The 19,513-nt window shown below is 37.8% G+C and overlaps 1 protein-coding gene across 1 annotated transcript in view; it reads right to left on the bottom strand.

The window, feature by feature from the left end:
• LDAH (lipid droplet associated hydrolase) overlaps positions 1–19,513 on the bottom strand; it is a 112,497-nt gene that overhangs the window by 61,635 nt on the left and 31,349 nt on the right. The window contains exons 3-4 of the mRNA XM_030945114.1: positions 19,100–19,234; positions 3,306–3,475 (exon numbers count right to left, since the gene is read on the bottom strand). Coding sequence (XP_030800974.1) covers positions 3,306–3,475; positions 19,100–19,234 — 305 coding nt within the window. The remainder of the gene's footprint in view (positions 1–3,305; positions 3,476–19,099; positions 19,235–19,513) is intronic.

Raw genomic sequence — 19,513 nt, 5'->3', positions numbered from 1 at the left:
ATGCCTGGAGGACGTAGCATATTTATGGGTCAGATGCATGTTCCAACAACTGAGAAAATAATTTTGTCACTGAGCTTCATTTTTCAGTTCTGTTGTCTGAATAAAGAGCGAAGAAGATTATGAGGTTAAGAGCAAGTATCAAGGAAGCTGTACATTACTGCAGTTTTCCATCTTCACAAAGTGAGGCTGATTTTTTTCCTTCCAAGTGCCAAAATTTTTTAGCAGTCTGGCAAAATCTGGATGCTCTACTTCCCACGGAGAGGTGAATGTTCTTAAGACTTGAAGCCCACCATGACAACTGGAAAGTGTTTGTGGTTACTTGTGAGCCAGAAAACAGAGCAGCCAGGATTTATTCTGCAGCTTTTCACTGAACAGGAGGGCATGGGATGGTCTGTGCTCACATGGATGAGTCTCCTGCCTCCAAACAGGATGTCAGCATCCAAACTAACTACTGGGAATGGTCCTGGACCTCAGCCAAACCCAGAACCATGCAAGGGTGCTGCTGGGAGATGCTGCTTCCTTTGGGCCAGAAAGTCACTTGAAGACAAATTTAAAATATCACTTGTCCCAGTGCTAAAATCTGTGTCATAGCCCCATTTAGTTACAAGTATGGATGCAACCTGTGTGCCCTTCTCTACTAATCAGACTTGGTTAAAGGCACCAACCTAAGCCTAAGTTTGTGTTAATGGGTCTCCTGAAGGAACCCTCAATGGAAGCCTCCCTAAGAGTCAACGGGAAAATGGGGATGGGCTCCAAAACTGAATTCATGCTGGAATAAATTGGCAATTCCTATTTCATTTCTCTTAATTAAAGATGAAAGCATTATTTCACACAAGTTTAAGGAAAAAAATGCAGTACTCCATTTAGCTGCAGAGCACAGGGCCCCTAGATAGCAGCAGCATTCAGGTCCAAAGAAGGGCAACAAAGCTGGTAAAGAGTCTAGATGACAAGTCTTATGTGAAGTGGCTGAAGGAGCTGGGTTTTTTAGTCTGGAGAAGAGAAGGCTCAGGAGAGACTCTATAACTGAAAGGATGCTGCAGTGACGTGGGTGTCAGTCTCTTTTGCCCTGTCTCATGTGAAAACATACAAGGAAATGGCATAAGGGAGATTCAGATTAGTTATTAGAAATTGGTTTTACACTGAATGAGTGGTCAGGCATTGAAATAAGTTGCCCTGGGAGGTAGTGGAGGCACTGTCTATGGAAGTGTTGAAAAGGCATACTGGATAAGGCACCTGCGGATATGGGTTAGGGATGAATGTGGTGGTTCTGGGTTGATGACTGGACTTGATGATCTTGAAAGTCTCTTCCAACCTTGATGATTCTGTGAAAACTGACAGCTGGAGAGGAACCAAGGAGGAGAGAGAAAGGGGATGTACTTTCTCCTTTTCAAGCATGCTTAGGGAGGGAGAATCTAGTCTGTATGTAGTTGGACTACAGAAGAGCTTTAAATTGTGAAACAAAAATTTCTTCAGTGAAGCAAGGTCAGGCACTGGAACAGACTGCATAGGAAGTGGTTGAATCACCATCCTGGAAGCGTTCAAGAAACATGTGGATGTGGCACTGTGGGGACATAGTTTAGTGCTGAACACAGCAGAGCTGCATTAACAACTGGACTCAATGACCTTAGAGATCTTTCCCAAAGTTAACAATTCTATGACTCTGTGATTCTAAAAATCAAATCTGCTAAACATATATCCCAAATATAAATGTTTGCTGGATTATTTGAATGAAAAATGCCACAAATTAACCTCTAGTTGCAAAGCAAAGATTTAAAGACCAAGCTCAAAATTCATATAATGAAAAAATATCACCAAGAACTACACAAATATAAAATCAAATGATCTAGCTACTAAAATACACATGTGCTCAAAATCTTGTGGGAATCAAATATTCCAATAAAAATAAAGGGAGAGATGGAAACACAAGTTTCTTATTATCACACTTCATATGTTATAAAACCTAAGAGTTAACTTATTTTTGGCAAAGGGACAAAGATTGCACAATACTCTGGCTTACACAAATATTTTCTATTGTTGAATGCATCTTAAATGTAGCTTGCCATATATTAACTTTATGCACACAGTGCACCATGAGGTCTAAGAGGGTCCTGAAAATCCCTATGTTTCAAAATACTGAAGAAAAGCTGCCAGCATCCGGTGAGCCAGGTGTAAAAATGTTACTCAACAATTTTTAGTTTAATTGAAAACAGATAAAATCATTTGAGCAATAAAGACCTAAGATTTTGACCCCAAAAAAGTTGGCACATTTGAACAAATTAATGCATATATTTTCTGAATGCTCCTTTTTGAAAATATGCAAAATTTCTCTTGTTTAAAAATATTCTTGTTTACAATCATGAAGTGAAATATGCCTGTTGTTATTATATATCAGGTTATCCTCAAGTTTCACGTTTTTAGTTCCTTTTACCTTTAAAGGAAGAAGTTAGATGTGCAGTGGAAATGGTTATGAAGCAGTGGATATGCATATATTAACCACATACATTACATGTATTAACCACATACATATATTAACCCCAGACTTCATGTCACCACTAACATGGAACTTCCTTCCACTGAAAACTTTATAAAGTAAAGGAGGAAGCAATGATTTAGTAAGAGTAAATGTTTAAGAATAAAAACTCCCTATTCTCCATTTATCAGCCATTAACAGACAGTTAGTACTGAGCACAGTTTGCCATTTACAGAGGGCAAGGATATAGTCCTGCTTCAGCCTTCTTACAGGGACGAAGGAAAATGTTCAGATATACAGAACATGCAGTTACAGCTCTCACTCTCATTGAGTTACACAAACCAAGACTGAATTGTAGAAGCAGTGATATTTGTATTAAATTTTAAAATCAGTGTCTTTAATAGTAGTCCTCATAATTTATATTACTGTTCATTCCCATACATTTTCCCACGTCTAAGCAGCAATCTGTTTGCCTCAAGATAAGAGATCACTATAAAAATCAGTCACTCTTAATTTTTGGTGTAACACATAATGCAATTGCCAAATATCTAGTGATTTGCTTATAAATTATTTAAAGATGAGAACAAGGAAGTCATAAATATGTCTTACCATTATTAATTATTTATATTCCAAGGGCATTAAAGATCCAAATTCAGACTCAGAATGACATCAGTCTGCTTCATTATATCTTACTAGAATCAAGCCTACTTTTTTGTTTGTTTGTTTGTGTATAACAGAACAGAGTTTCGACAGGAAATACATGGCATTAGCCATAGGCTGAGCACGTGCACTGCTTTGCTAATACAGCAACTCCCACTCAAGAAGGTTCATGTACCTGAAGTTCTGATGCTCGTTTCATCATCTCCAGGGTGATGTAGCAACCAATAGAATGAGCAATCAGTACCAGCTTTATATCTTTTGATACATTCTTTTTGAGGAAGTTCAGCTTATGCTCTACTTGTCCATTAAGTCCAAAAACATCCTCTAGCTCCTTAATATCTGTGTCTGAAACATAAAAGAAAAGAAGTCTTTTGGTTCAGTGAATAAAATTTCAGGCATGTTTTTTTTTCCCTCTTCTTTGTAGAACACTCAAATAAAAACATATATTAATTTAAAAAAAACCCCAAATAAACTAAACACAAAAAAAACCCCAAAAACCCCTCACCAGACCTAAAAATTTAATTTTCAGTTACCACCACTGGAAAATACTGACTGATAAAACACATGCACAGGATGTAAAGCCTTATATGTAGCTTGGGAACCAGCACACAATATGTAAATACATGGAGATTTCATAGCACATCATCCACTATTTTCATCTCCTTCATTCAGAACAAAACCAAACTCAGGGCATTGGATCAGCTTAAATCAATCCAACTTTACACTGCGAGATCAGGACCTACAACAGCAATACTGCCCAGGAATGAGTCCCTCCTCACAGAAGACAAGCTACCATATATGTCATCATGCATTAGCAACCTTTAGATATTCAAAATATCCTGTATTAAAGATGCACAAAAATGTCCCATGGAATGAGGAAAAATAGAAAATGCCTATGTGTCAATACAGAACACTAGCACCTACATAAAATATCCCTGTTAATGCAGGTTCTTTTCATTGTCAATTCAGCTGCAAAGAGGAAAATCAAGTTAGAGCTTCATGGTTCTAGATTACTGTACAATTTCATTCCTGCTTGGCCATAGACCTTTTAAAGGAGCTTGGGCAATCCCTCATTATGGGATTTGGCTTCTTGCTTCCTGGCAAGTCAACAAGACAAATTGAACTGGTGTCTGTAAAAATATACAGCAATTCCGGCATCTTTAACTTGCTTACTACAAGGGTGAAATACATCTGAAGTTCCCCAGTCTAAGGGAGTTCACAGCTCTTTCATCTGCTAGAAAAGTGCTTTACCCACTAAACTAAACACTAAGTTAAGGATACACCACACCAGTTTATGCTGGACTACTCTACTGACATGACTGTAAGAAGAAACACAAAAAAGAGTAATAGAAAAGAGACAAAAAGAATGAAGGAATGAATGCCCCTAGCTTATCTAGACAAGATGGAGTGGTACTAATATCACTTGGTCTATTAAATCTGTGCTATTATCTCAGGATTCAGTTTCATACCACAGATTAAACCTCTGATCTTTTATGCTCCTTACAGGCTGACTAGCAGTGCAGTTTTAGCCTGAAGTGAGCTAAACCTCCTGGCAGCATACTCTGGACACACAGTGGGGACCAGCACGTTACTGAGCCATGGTCCTACAGATGGCTCCTAGGCTGCTGGCAAAAGCCACCCACCTCTAACAACTCAGGAGCAGCTAACAGAGTGCACACACAGCCCTAACTGGCCCAGTAAGGTGTTTAACTTCCCACTTTGTGTCTTCTGATGAGTTCTGCTACAGTCCCCTGTGTGAAAAATAGATGTGGAAGAGAGTGTCCACCAGGCAAAGACATTGCAAAGATAAATACATTAAAAAGACTGAAATGCATTGAAAAACTACTGTACAAGAAAGTGAGAATTGTAGTTCTGTTACAGATTGTTCTGCACCTGCTTGAGGAAAGAAGTAACTATAAGTTAATTGCCTATGACTGTGAACAACATTTATCAAATTATGGCTGTCAGTGCTTTAATTCATACACAGTAAATTTCATGGCAACTGGACAGTAACCTCAAATACTAAAGATTATTAACACTGCTGTAGTGAAGTTATTGGGAGGTTGATAGTGACAGAATTAATTGGTAGCCCAAGTGGGCTGGCACTACATCCCCTTTTTGATCATCTGTAGGAAACATACCCTTTAGAAGCAAAATAATTGCTCAAGATGTATCTTTTCTGAGTTTAAACAATTACCATCAAAGTCCCAACAAAGTTGTTCTTCAGTTAAACTAGTATTTCTGCTAAAACTACTGATGCTTATATCCCAGCATAATTTAGAGCAATTTACTCAAAACAAAAAAGGGTTTACCAAAATACACCCAAGGAATGCAAAATTAGATGAGAAGTGATATTTTGCTTATTAGGCTTTCTGCATGTAATGGAAAACAAAGAGTTTGTTCTATTTTCCAAAACCCTAAATAAAAGCCTAAGGCAAAAACACTGTTTTTAAATTTAGTTTCTACTTTTAGCAAAAGCGGCCTTTCCTACACAGGAAATTACACAGCAGCTCAGCCTCATGCAGGAATAGGTTGTCTACATCCCAAGTCTACTTACAGGTATATGTAACACAAAAAACATCAGCACAGTAGAAACATGATGGCCCATTGGATAGAGCAACAAGTGAAAGAGTAAGTTATATTAAGTATATATATATTACAACACATATTGCAATATATATGTGTTGGTAACATATATTGCGTTGAGTTGAGTGAGTCAATTGTCCTTTGTAATCATTTGCTATCATTTCTGTATTGTTTCACTCAGGCCCTGCCATCTCAGTTTATCACCACCTTTTAATGTTTTACATTTCATTTCAATTATTGAAAATAAGTGTTTTCAGCTTATTTTCCAGTTAAAGCAAGGGAAAATGAGGTAAAGTAGGTGTATAAATCTTGTAGAGAACTTTTCATGGTTCACAAGACCCCAAAAACCAAGGAGGAAACAAGACAAATTTTTATTTGTATTATTCAGTCTCACGAGGGTAATGGCTTTTCCGTACACGAATTCAGCATCTGCTAAAAAAGCTGCTGAAGACTGCTGCCATGAAATTAATAAATAGCACAGCAGAGACAGTCTAAGCCATCTCAATCCTTTCCAAGTTTAGATTAACTATGTTAGACAAATACAGTTAATTAGCTAAGACATTACATACCTAATTTAATGTTTATTTACCTAATAAATAGCAGTGGCCAACATATTCAAAGCTATTGGCCTCAGTAGAAATGCGCCTGTTCAGAACCAGCTGTGTTGCCAGAGCAAGAACCCCGAGGAAAGACATGGCTGGGGATTCAGAATAAAGTGAAAACAATGGCTTTTACCTCCTTGCTTTTGGCCAGACTTGAGAACACTCAATTCAAGCCTGTGCACCAGTGTTTCCTTAAGGGAGCTAGGGAGAGTTGAGCCTGCAGAAGCGATTTTTAATTGGATGGATGGGTCAGTTGTGATTGATGATGATCATGGACACTCATTCTACTGTGGGCTAAATCATCCCCAGTGCAGCCCTATTCACACATTCAGAGCAAGGATGCTGTGATTCTCTTGGCTACTGGCCTGTGTTGCACACATAGAGAACCTCTCTGAGACTGCCAGTGAGTCCTGACAGCCAAGGCTGACCCCAGAGAACTGTTTCAGCTGTTTAATACAACCTTTCCTTTTCTTCTGTAATAGTGGTTTATTGCCAAACCCAATCACCTTGGCACTATTCCTAGAGAAGCCACACTGGGGAATAAGCATGCAGTGTGGGGTCTGGTAATCCCCATACAAAACTCTCATCATGGACCAACCCCACACTCCTCAGGTGAAGCTCCAGTGTCACATAACCCTGGAATACTGAAATAGACATCCTATTTGACATCTGGACAAATATAAAATTGCCCACGCCTCATGTCCCTTCATGTTTCCCCAACACAAATGCTACACTTCTCATAGTCCAAAATGTGCAAGAGCTGGGCTGCATCACAAGTCGGAAAGATTTATTTATTTATTTTACAGAATAAAATCGCCCAGGGATTATCCAAAATCAACATGAATTTCTTGGGTGGAGAAGCTTAAATGGGTTCTTTGTATAAGCAAACAGACTTGCCCAAACACACTGGCAGTCAGCACTCCAATGGCTCTACATCAAAGAAGAGACCAGAGTGACTTCACCTCAGGTGTGGAATACACGCCATGGCTGAAGGAGAGCGTATTTAAGCAGTTTTCAGATAGTAGAAATTATACGACTTGTACCTTATGCTACAAACACCCCATCTGGGCCAAGACATGATTTTAAGACTTTATTTATAGGTGTATTAAAAGAAATACTGTATTTCTTTATTTTTTTTTTGGCAAAGCATTAGTTTTCTGATGTGCTTTCGGAAAAACAAATGCGCCATCACTTGAATGAATGTCTTTTTCTAACCTCTGCTAAAACTACAGGCAGAAAACAATGATAGATTAAAATAAAGTGTTTGCTCTAAGATTAGTCAACAAGTTAATCTTGCTAGGAAAGAGGACTTTGGTTTTCAGGGAAATAACAGAGAATTGTGTTTGTTTGTTTTTCTGCTGTGTATGCAAGGGAAATTCTTATGCAGAAAAAAAGTGCAGCAGTTATATGAGCAGACTTGAGGCTGCCAATTCATAAAAGTTAGCCTTTCATTAAAAAGTCTGCTGAATCATAGACTTCTTTTTACTGGAAGATTCAAAAAGATACCAGAGGTCTGACTTTCTAACAGGACCTTCAAATTTCTGCACACCTTTGCACTTCCCAAATTTCACAATTTTACATGTCCAAACTCTGAACTGACCTGGTCACAACAGGTGACTGAGTATTTGAGTTCAGTACATATGGACACTTGTCTACTTGTTATGGAGTGCCTTTGAAGTACGTCCCAAGATCAGCTCATAAACAAGGCCTCGAATTACTTCTGAACAAGTAAGGAACCATGAGGAAAGGTGACCTGCAATTACACATAATGAAGGAAAGGGAAGTAAAAATCCCTGGTCTACCTGCACTGTATCTTCCTCTTCCATGGACCGTTGATTCTAAGAAGTGGTAGCAGGATATTTAAGGACAAACTTCAGTCAATCACTTCTATAAACTCATGTGCTCAAGAATTTTCAGAACTGGACCTTTTGCAGGGTAAGGACAAGTAAGTGTCTGGAGACTGAACTAGTGAGGTAGTTCAGGGACATATAAATTCCTCTGCATCTCCACCAAATACCCAAGTAAAACCAACATATTGGGTCAAGTGTTTTAGACTTTACATACCACCTCTTTTTTCCACCACAAACACATAGAGACTGGTGGGAGCAGCAGTAGTTTTGACTGAATAATCTATGTTTAGATGAAGCAGCACCTGGAAAGCTTTTATCTTTTCCTTTATGTAGTAAGAGGCAGAAACTACAACTGAATTACTTAGATTAGCTGTTAAAATGGTGTGCATAATATGAAGTCTAACTCTGTAAATTAAATAAATAATTTGAATGCTTTTTTTCCTCATAGCAAAGGACCATAATTCCTCAAAACTGAACCATGCCATTTGAAAGTGTTAAAATAGAACTGTAAGCTTAAAAACTGAGACTTAATGTTTGTGGGTCTAGTATGGGCATCCCCTAAAGATATATTGCTCAAAGCCTGACTGTTTCACTTTCACTTGATTAGTGAACCATGGATAATTTGTATCAGCAAGCAACAAAATGCCAAAGAAATAGGATGGAAACCCTGAAAGAATGTTAAATAAATATTGAAGAACTCCTCCTGACACTAAGAACCAGGTCTTAAAGCATTGTGTTTTAGATTAACCCTTAGACCTTAGTCTGGCCCAAGCACCCTCAGGAACTGTTCATGCAACTTTTAAGATAAACACAGCACTCATTAGTGTTTATTAGAGCAATTACTTTTTGTAAAGGTATCCTCCACAAATAAATTACCATTTACTCAAGATACTGAAGTGGTCATATGTATTATTTTCTTTACTAGAAAAATAACAAGGCCTTATTTTACAAATTGAACTACTGATTTCCTTTGCTTTCTACACATCTAGTGCTGGGACACTTGTTTAACACCTAATATGTTTTTCAAAGGAAGCTATATTATAATTAAATTAGTACAGGAGTAGTCTGACAGAATGAACTAGTAAACATGACAAGTACTAAACCCCAGATTTTTATTAAAAGCATACAGGAGTACCCTGAACTTTTAAAATTATCTCTTAGAAACTTATTTTATTTTACATTTCCAGCCCTGCTCCCCTCTGTTCAGAGTAACTATTATCAAGTAATTATGAAATAACAGTACAAACTTTGAAGCAGAATTTTGTTGGTTGTCCCCAGTGCAAGGCAAACACCACGAAGAAGTGTTTTATTATGCAGTTCTACACCAATCAACATCTCCATTCCAAGCACTTTAATGAGCATAAAGCAAATGTTATATGGGTGATTTACATAATGTATATGGTAAAGTTTTATATATTTGAATGACTGCACTTTATAGTCAGTAAGCTGAATAAATGCAGGAAGTGCAATCTGTAAGAATTCTCAGCATCGTATTATGAAGAGAGAAAACAAACAGTAAAACAAACTTACAAAAAAACCCACACTTTGCAGGGTACAAGCCAGAGACCCATCCCTGTATAGGAGCAGATCTGAATTTCCAACATAAAATGACCTCAAGGAGCAAAAAGCAAAGAGATCTGAGTACTTGGGAAGGTGATTGCCCATGCTATGTTCCTCATTTCTGAAGCCAAGGGCAAGGCTGTGTCAATGCCCCCCACTCACCCACACAAACAAAACTGCACAGTTCAACACAACTTGCTTTTATACAGATTAACAATGGAAGAAAACCAGAAGAATGATGTTCTGCACGCCACCAAGAATGGGGAGGTGTAGCAGAGATGGTAAGGAAAGGACAGTAGAAATTGTGTATTGAAGGGAACAAAAATAGATGAGTACCACTTCACAGGCATTGATTCCATTGGTTATGACAAATGAGGTGCTGCACCACAGTAGGCAAGTCCAACAGTCACACCTATTGAAAACAGCACTTCAAAACTTTGGGAAGTTTAAACAGATACAAATAGAGAAAGAAGGACTGAGAGCAAACAAGGCAGAGCCACAGTTTAGAGCAGAGTAAGACAGCTGGCCAAGGAAGACAACCCATGTTATTTCACAGACAGGAAATAAAAAGAATTATTTTCAAAGTAAGAGAAAATGAGAAGGTGCACAGCATGACATTAAGAGAAAGAAAAGGGAAAAAGCAGGGAGTTGAGAGGGGCAGTCATACAACAGCCCAAGTTACAATACAGAATCTGTACTTCACAGTGATTGGACAGATTGATGGGTGACATTTTCTGAAGTGTTTGATGCTTCTACTGAATTCAAGCTGTAACTTTTAATTTGCCAGGCCAGTCACAATTTTTCTTGAAAATCTATCCCAAAATTTTATTCATTAGGGTGGTATCAGCCAAGACTGACATGTTCAATTAAGTATGACTCTTCAGAATAGTACTAAAATAACAGTAATGCACTTCCTGTTTCACCAGATCCTACAATAGGCATTAGGATGGCATCCAATAAACTTAGTCTTTTCTTTGCCCTTGTGAATATTCATCTTGGATGACACTGTTTCAATAGAAGGATAAAGAAAAGTGAAGGTTTCTATGTTCATTTGTCCATAGAAATGTTAAATTTCATATTGTAAATTATGTAACAACAACAACATCCTTTTTAAGGAGTAAATGATCTACTTAGGCGAGTATAACATATTTCCATCTTTCACCTGTATCCCTCAAAACTGATAGATTATAAGAACCCTTCAGAATTATTACCTTCTATTCCCTGCTGCAGTAAACTGGTAGCACAGAACTGACTGCAAAGAGCTGTCAAAAACTGCAAAAATGTCAGTTTATGGCAGAAGAGAACACGACCTCCTGCTAGTAGTGCTGAGGGCTGTAGCACAGCACATCTGCAAAATATTCTGCAATGCAGCACCACCTCACAGGACTCAGTCAACACTCCCAATGCTACCTGCCTTGAAAAGCTTTGTAATCTCTGCCTGGGCTCCTCTTCACACAAGGAGTGGGACCTGACAGCAGAGGGAACCAACCATGGCTCAGTGACTCCCAGCACTGATCGCCACAGGCAAAGAGAAACAGACAAAACAGCACCTGCAAAAGTCTGAATTTATGAAAATCAATGGTAAACTCGGCAGAGCAAATAGAAATTTCACCTTGTACTTTGTATAAATGTAGCTGGTTTCTTTATCAGTTGCTGACGCTTGAAGTAACTGTTTGCATATGCTGTGCAGTGCAAATTTTGTATCTTTGGGGAAGAAACACATTTTTGTGAAATGACTACTTTAAATTCTGATTTTTATCTTTTCTTCTCCAGTGTTCTGTTACACTGTTTAACATTTAATTCTCTGTTACCAAGATAGCAGTTTCCTTTTTAACCTTCCTGAAGAAAATGCTGACAGTTTCTTTCTTAGCCAACCACCTGAAATGGCCGGCATACAACCATGTAACCTGCCATGGCTTCATTCTACTTGGAGTTTTACCTGGCATGTGAAATAGAGACTGAAGTGCCACCAGTACAAAACTGAGTACTTAAAGGGGCTACAAGAGAGACTTTTACAAGGGCTTGAAGTGATAGGAGAAAGAAAAATAGCTTTAAACTGGAAGAGGGCAGGTTTATTTCAGGTATAAGGAAGAAATTCTGTACTGTGAGTTGTGGATGTCCCATCCCTCAGGGACAGGCTGGACTGGGCTTTGAGCAGCCTTATCTCATGGAAGGTATCTCTGCCCATGGTAGGGGATGAATAAGGGATTTTTGGTGTTGATTTGTACATGTGAGAGGTCCTTCATGGAAAGTAAATCAGTTTACCACAAGCAGTTCTAGAGTCACAGTTGTAAAAAGTCTGGTTTCCTCATTCATTTACATTAGCAGACATGGAAGCAATAGCTCAATACAAACATTTTGAAACTGCCTGAGGCTTTACAGTGTAATTTATATAATAAGACATCACCTGAGTTTTACCTGCACTCTAACATAAACAGCTCCAAATATGCTCAAGTACTTTCATACTGAAGTGTATTTAGGAACACTGATATTGCCCTCTTTGTGATTAACTGAAAAATCCCCCAAATCACGTAAACCATAGCATGGAAGGAAGTGGCAGCAAGCTCAGCAATAATATGCTTGAAACCATAGTTCTGTTCTAAAAAAAGTGACAATGAAAGTGCCAAAGAATTTTAATTATCTACTACAATGTTTTACCCAATGGGAAATTCCTTGGCAAACAAGCAGTCACTTGACCATGCCAAGTAATTCAACAACTGTAGTAAATTAGGTTATTTTTATATATTTATTAATTGACAAAACCTCAAATTCAGTCTTTAGAAAGGTAAGAATATGTCTACCTTAAAAGAAAGACAGTAGTGCCATGTGGTATCAAAACTAGAAGAAAGAAAAACTTCATCCAGCAAGCAGCAATGAGACTCACTCATTCAACCTGAATCCACAGTACCACATAATTTTGTTCTTTATCACTTCTTCAAGCACTCTGCCTCTACTCAGATCTTACAAATTTAAGATACAATAGAGGTAACAGTAATCCAAAACTGATTATTTAAGAATGAGGCCATTTGCAGTCACTTCTTCTGCCCACTCTGCCTTACAGTTTCCTGTACTTTCCTGAGGTGCATACATTGCTCCTCAAAGGAAGGGAAATTCCTAAAACCGAAAAAAAACCAGAAAGGGTCCATGTTCCAAACCTGATTATTTTTAGAATCTGGAATGATGTTGTGCATTTCTGATGATTTCTCACTCTTACAGCTGTAGATCACTATCAATTAAAAATAAAAATGTCATTAAACACTGGACTGATCCCATCAAGATCTGCACCATTTGTTACAACTTTTGTGGGTATCAAAATTAAATCAAAGGTCCCTAATATAAATTTGAATTGCTAAATTAAACTGTTGACCAGCTTTTCTTCCTGCAGCCAACCTGTGAAATGAATAAACTTTTTGACTCAACTACAAAAACAAATCCAGGCCTCTTACACCTTCAGACATAACGATTATTCCCTGCTGTGGGGTTACTCCATTGTCATTCTGTTAGCAGATGCAAGAATATCTTTCAAATTGAGTTGTGTTAAAAGATTCTCCCTGGGAAAAATAACCTGATCATCTAAATACTGTGGGTTTTTTGTTCAAATTACATTAGGTTTTTACTTTCCCTTTAACAGTCTGGTAAGCATTTAAGCAAGCTACTCTAAAACATCATAGCACTGCTCATCCCAGGGAACTGTGACCTGCCTTCAGACAGACAACAGAAGATGGAACTGTTACCTTTTGACCAGGTAGAACATTCTTGAACACTCCCCCCCCCCCCCACTAAAAACCACCTGCATCTAAACAGAAATGCTGGTATCAACTGGTATCAAATCAGAACATACCTATATCATGGGATGAAATGCACAAAATAACCCATAAACAATTTCAAAGCCTACATCCAAAGTTTCCTGGAATGCAGTAAAGACATTGTGCTCTCTAATGGATGAATTCTTGCCTTTTTTTTTAAACATCCTGTATTCTGGATAAAGATCCAGAAGATTGCATCAGTTTTCAAAAATCATTAAAAACAGAATTATATTTTTCTTATTTGTAGGTATGGATAAAAAATGCTGGTTCTTTTAAGCAAGGAATTAGTTGAATAAAGTACTAGAATGGATTGAAAAGCTCTCCACATGGACATTTTTGAATAATATTCCAATAGATATTATGTCAACAGACTTAGTGGAAAACCCTGAAAGAAATAAGAGAATGTAGAGAACCTATTTTTCATATAGTCATAAGAAATGTAAAGACAAAGTCCTATTCCTTGTAATGTCAGCAAAAATTAGTCACTACTCCATCAAACTCAATGGGATATACATTAAGTGGTATCAAAATGAGCTTAATAGTTTTTAAATGATCTATATAATTAAATACATGGCTGCCAAGGTGTGATAATATAAACACTTAAAATTCTTAACATTTTGAATGGCCAGAAAAGAAAACAACAGAGCAACTTACAAATATTTCATATATGGCAAAATTTTAATTTTCTTAGTTTTGATTTTGAATGGAACAAGACTTTTAAACACATGCTTAAAATTAAGCAGGACTGATAAAGTCAATGCCAAATGCCAAGATATCACTCTAAGGATGTATTTGCATAATTATGGGCATGATTACGGGACCTCCATGAATAATTAACTGAATGTGGTTTAAAGGAAAGTAACTGGAGTAGTGCAGCATCCCTAGGGCTGCTTACTTTTCACACATCTAGATTTCAAGCATTCCAGTGGGTTCATAAGATGAACTGACCATTTGTTTCCTTAAAATAGACACTTAGCATTGAAGCCATACAGTAAAATTCAGATCTTACCAGGCTAAGACAAAAACCTCAACATTTAAATAGCTCATAATAACTTTTACACATGCACACACGCTTCCTTCCTTAGGCTGCCTTTTCCAAGACAAGGAAGGAATAAGATTTTTGGGCAGCAGCAGTTGCTGGATCACGAGGGGCAGCAGGACTGCACTGCAGTGAGCTGACAGTTCCTGTCCCATCCTGTGACAACAGCCAGTCCTTCTGTGCACACCCTGACCTGGGGTCCCTCACTGCTGACAAATACCACGTGAGGAGCTCCATGTGATTCATCAGTGCCAAGGCCAGCGCCGTGAACAGGAACCTTCCCCTCTCTATACATTAAAAAAACTACACTTGGTATGAAATAGTTGTGAAACCAGCATAATTCTACTTATGATGGCATGCTCAAAACTTGGGGTTTTTATTGTATCTACAGTGTGATACCATTAGACTGGGAAACATAGTGTCATATAAATCTGCATTACAGTTAAGCAGAATTTTAAGGTATTCTAGGCCATAAACAAGACTACAGAGTTTTCTGCATCTGTAATACAAAAACATAACTGACTAAACCTCAAAGGTACTTATATTAAAGATAATTCACCTTTCAATGATTCTCAGATATTTTAATTTATACGCCTAGGAAGCAGAAAATGTTGTTGAAATAGAAATTAATGTAAATTAAATGTATGTAAAATGAATTAAATGTGTATATGAATTAGCTCAAAGTACGCATGTGAGATGCCAACCCAGCTGCCTTCCTACTGCTTTTCTCCCTATGTATACATATATACGTAAATATGCAAGACATAAATGCTTTTTAAACATGGCTATCACTGCATACCTTAGTGTGGCCACATATCTGCTGATATAACTAATCATACAGGGCTGAAGCATAGATAAGTATTTGCTGATCAAAAAACTTCTGAGTACAACAGAGATTAATTCTGAGGTATTTTTGTACCGACCAAAGAAACTGCCAGTATCTCTGATCCACCTGATTCAGCAATGTAGGTATTTTCCCTCATCAGCAATTGCTAAAAACATCTATTCTACTTAAAGTAAATGAGTCACAAGCCAGCAAAAACTACCACATGCATACAGAGTCCCTGTGTCTGTGTAACTTCTGTCCCTGGAAATGTTTAAGGCCAGGCTGGATGGAGCTGTGAGCAACCTGGTCTAGTGGAAGGTGTCTGTGTCCATGGCAGGGGTGTTGTAACTAAATGATATTTAAGCTCCCTTCCAACCCAGGCCATTCTATAATTCTGTGATACACAACAAGGAAAAGTGCCTATTTTTAGGAAGCCAGTTCTTGGAACACCAAACTTCCATGAACTCCTCCTCTCCTATTTGCAGCAGTGCAGACCACAATCCCACACCTTGCCAACACCACACTCATGGTAGCACAACATCTCCAAGGGCACTGCAGCAAATGCTTACACAGAAGTGTTATTGGAAAAGTATTCTTAGTTACTATTCATTCCCCTTAGCAAGTGGAAAGCAGCTTAAGTGCCAATTGCATCTGATCAGCCAGATCACAGTTGGGAATCACTGTCCTAAATAACTCATAACCTCTTATTACAGAACACCACACTCTTTGTCTTGCTCAGGCTATTTTAGGCCCTTTCCTGCCAGCACATCGTATCATGATGGTAAAAACTTATGGTTCATATCTGCTAATCATGCCCACACTTCTGTCTGTCATTTGGTGGACAACTAGCCAGCAATTAACAAGATTATTAACTTGCTGAAGTATAAATTCAATTTTACCCAAACAATTTCAGTCATTTTTTCTGGATTTATACCACTTGAGCTAGAGGCAGACTCTCACTCATAGCCAATTCTGCAGTTTCATTAGAAGCCAGAGGGCTGCAAAAGCAAACTCCATTCAGATGAATTATAACAACAGCCAAGAAGCAATATATCAAATAAATTTAAGCTACATACCACTTCCAATTTTCCCTGTAATGCTAGAATTTATTTCTTTTTATGCACAACTTAATTTGAGTTCAAAACTTCACACTGATTGTACATTAACATTTCGGGTTCACATAATCAATGTCTTCGCAGATAATTTATTATTCCTTCACCACTTCTCTGCTTTTCCCATACTGTTTCTTAGGATGTAATTCAGTTTCAAAATGGTCTGAAGGCCCTACTCCCCCTGTGTAAAGAGCAAGCAGTGGAAACACTCTTTTGATGGACTAGAAATCAATCATTACCTATCTTTTTTCACCAAGAACCATAAACTAAGGCTAGTTTAGCAGATTTTAAGGACACATGATTATCTTCTACAGACCATAGAACATTAAAGATCTAACTATAAATTTATTTTGTAAATTGACTATTAAGAATGCCACTCAAAATTTCCATCATTCAGAAGGAAAAACATGCCTTGCTGATTTGACTGTGTCTAATTCAATACTCATCCATATTGTTTACAAAGTTCTAGAAATTTATCTTGAATATTATTTATTACTTGACCAAATATGGTATCATTAAGTCATGAATGCTGACTAGCTACTTATTAGGTATATGACATTTTAATACATCAATTGTGCCTCTTTAGTTGATTAAGATATGAATCACAGGATTCCATATTTCTGTAGCACTTGGCAGACACAGACTATTAGGACAAATAAATTAATAACTTAATTCTGATTTAATTTGTCTTTACTCCCGGTCTTACTTTGCTAGCAAAAGTAGTTTACTGGCAGCCCTAAGGACAAATAAAAACATGCCTTCCATCTTCTTGAAGGACACTGAGGCATTGGAGTGTGTCCAGAGAAAGTCAACGAGCTGGGGAAGGGTCTGGAGCACAAATCTGATGAGGAGCAGCTTAGGGACCAGGGGGTGTTCAGCTTGGAAAAAAGAAGTTCAGGGAGGACCTTATGGCTGTCTACAACTACCTGAAAAGAGGCTGTAGCCAAGCAGGCAAGGGTTGGTCTCTAAGGGATACAACAGGAGAAAACTACTCAAGTTGTGCCAAGAAAGGTTCAGGCTGGACACCAGGAAAAATTTCTTCATTGAGAGTGGTTAAGCATTGGAACAGGCTGCCCAGGGAAGTGGTGGAGTCACCATCCTTGGAAGTGCTCAAAAAACAAGCAGATGTGGCACATGATATGGTTTAGTGGGTATGGTGGCATTTGGTTGCCTTGATCTTTTCCAAATGTAATGATCCCATGATTCTACACTTATTTCTGTGTGAAATGTTCTACTTCTTATTTCTCATCCAGCCACAGCAGACGTCCACAGAATTAAACTACTTTAAAGCATTGCTATGGATGTATACCTGCTGTCTATGCATATGTTTTATGCTAATTTTAAATAAAATAAGAGAGAACTAGAAAACTGTTCTCCTTTTTGTAATTTTGCCTACACCTAAGGATTGATGTTGGCCTGTTTAATGTTCACAGTAGTGTTCAAAACAAATGTCTTTTTAAAAGTTGAGGAGGAGGATAAGGACATTGAAACTGAGGTATAACTTCTGTATTGTATTCAATGAGTAAAAACAAGTTTCAAATAGTTTTGCACAGTGGATTAATTGCTGGGAGCAGAATTATAGCAGAGAAATGTTCAATTAATGGTGTGTGCCTCTGTGAAGCAGGGCTTGCAAGAGTTCTCTGAAAAGAAGGATATACAGAAGTAGAAATGAAGGGTGTAGCTTTGTTCAGTTTCCAAATTGCTAAGTGATATCCCTCCAGTCAATTAGGAATTAGTCTGTGATTGACGGCTGCTGTTAGAAAACTTACTTTAGTCTTTATTAGACTTCCAAAATGTACTTGAACTAAATCTTATCAGGCATATTATTCCTTTGTAGTTTGCTACATTTAAGACCCCTTTACAGGGCAGCATAATTCACAAGTCAAGTGCACAATTTAAATGCTTGCACACTCTAAATCAGTGGTCTCCAAAGTGGGGTGTCAGCACAGTGTGATACAGGAAGAAAATATAAGAAATGCTGATTTATGGTATGTCACTGTAGCTTGACCAAGTCCAGAGAGCTTCCAACATCAATCAGCTTTCAGGACAGGATTCACTGCAGGTTCCCCCACCTAACTATGCTTGGAGCACCATCTCTTGCTGCAGATCTGCACGTCAAAAGACTCGTAACAGATACACAAGCAACCTCTCCCCTGCAAACATCCCATACTCCAGCCTCAAAAAGACTTGCTTCCAGGTAATTCACTGATTTAGTACAGCTATTTTTAAATTCCGAGATAATGAAATCTCTCCTAACGTACTCAATCTCTGAACTAGACATTTAATTTAAAAATGTACTTTTCTATCTACTCTTCTCAAGATAAACACATTCTAGACCTTCTTCACTGTAATGTGTCTCTAACAACTGCCAACAGTAAACTCTCTTATTCTCTTAACAGCACATATTTGTCTGGCAAATCTAATTTACCTAAAATACTTCACTAACTTCTCTTCTCATACAACTGAAAATTGTTCTGTGGCTATGCAATGAAGACATTTAAAACTCATGTCAATCTGTTTTCAATAAGCACAAGTTTTGCCGCTGAAACTGGAAGGGTATAAACAATTGTATGGTTACAGTATTGTACCTTCTATCATTTCCATCCCACTCGGAGGTTTACAATGTCCAGCATGGCTCACAACCCAGACAGGATACTGCTGGTTCAGTCCACAGTAAAGGGCCTGTATAAAGGTCCTGTAATAACCTGCCAGTCCAGGGTTACCTGCCAAAAAACAAAACATACAAGCACAGTCAATAATAATCTTCCAAGCAAGCAATCTGCTTCAAAACAAACTAAACAGCATTACACAGCAATTTGCTAATTTATTTTCTCTAGTACATTTCCAGTTTTCATTTCCCCAATGTTATGTTCATTTCCCCTATGCTATTCAACTTGTTTAATTCCAGCGACCAATGGCACTCATGGGAAGCATTTTACAGAATTACTTCGAAATTGCAAAACCTAAAACTGAAGTCCAACACAAGTGAAACATCTTTTTCC

This window comes from Camarhynchus parvulus, chromosome 3, assembly GCF_901933205.1.
Source record: "Camarhynchus parvulus chromosome 3, STF_HiC, whole genome shotgun sequence".
NCBI lineage: Eukaryota > Metazoa > Chordata > Aves > Passeriformes > Thraupidae > Camarhynchus > Camarhynchus parvulus.
This window is presented reverse-complemented; position numbering and strand designations above follow the sequence as displayed.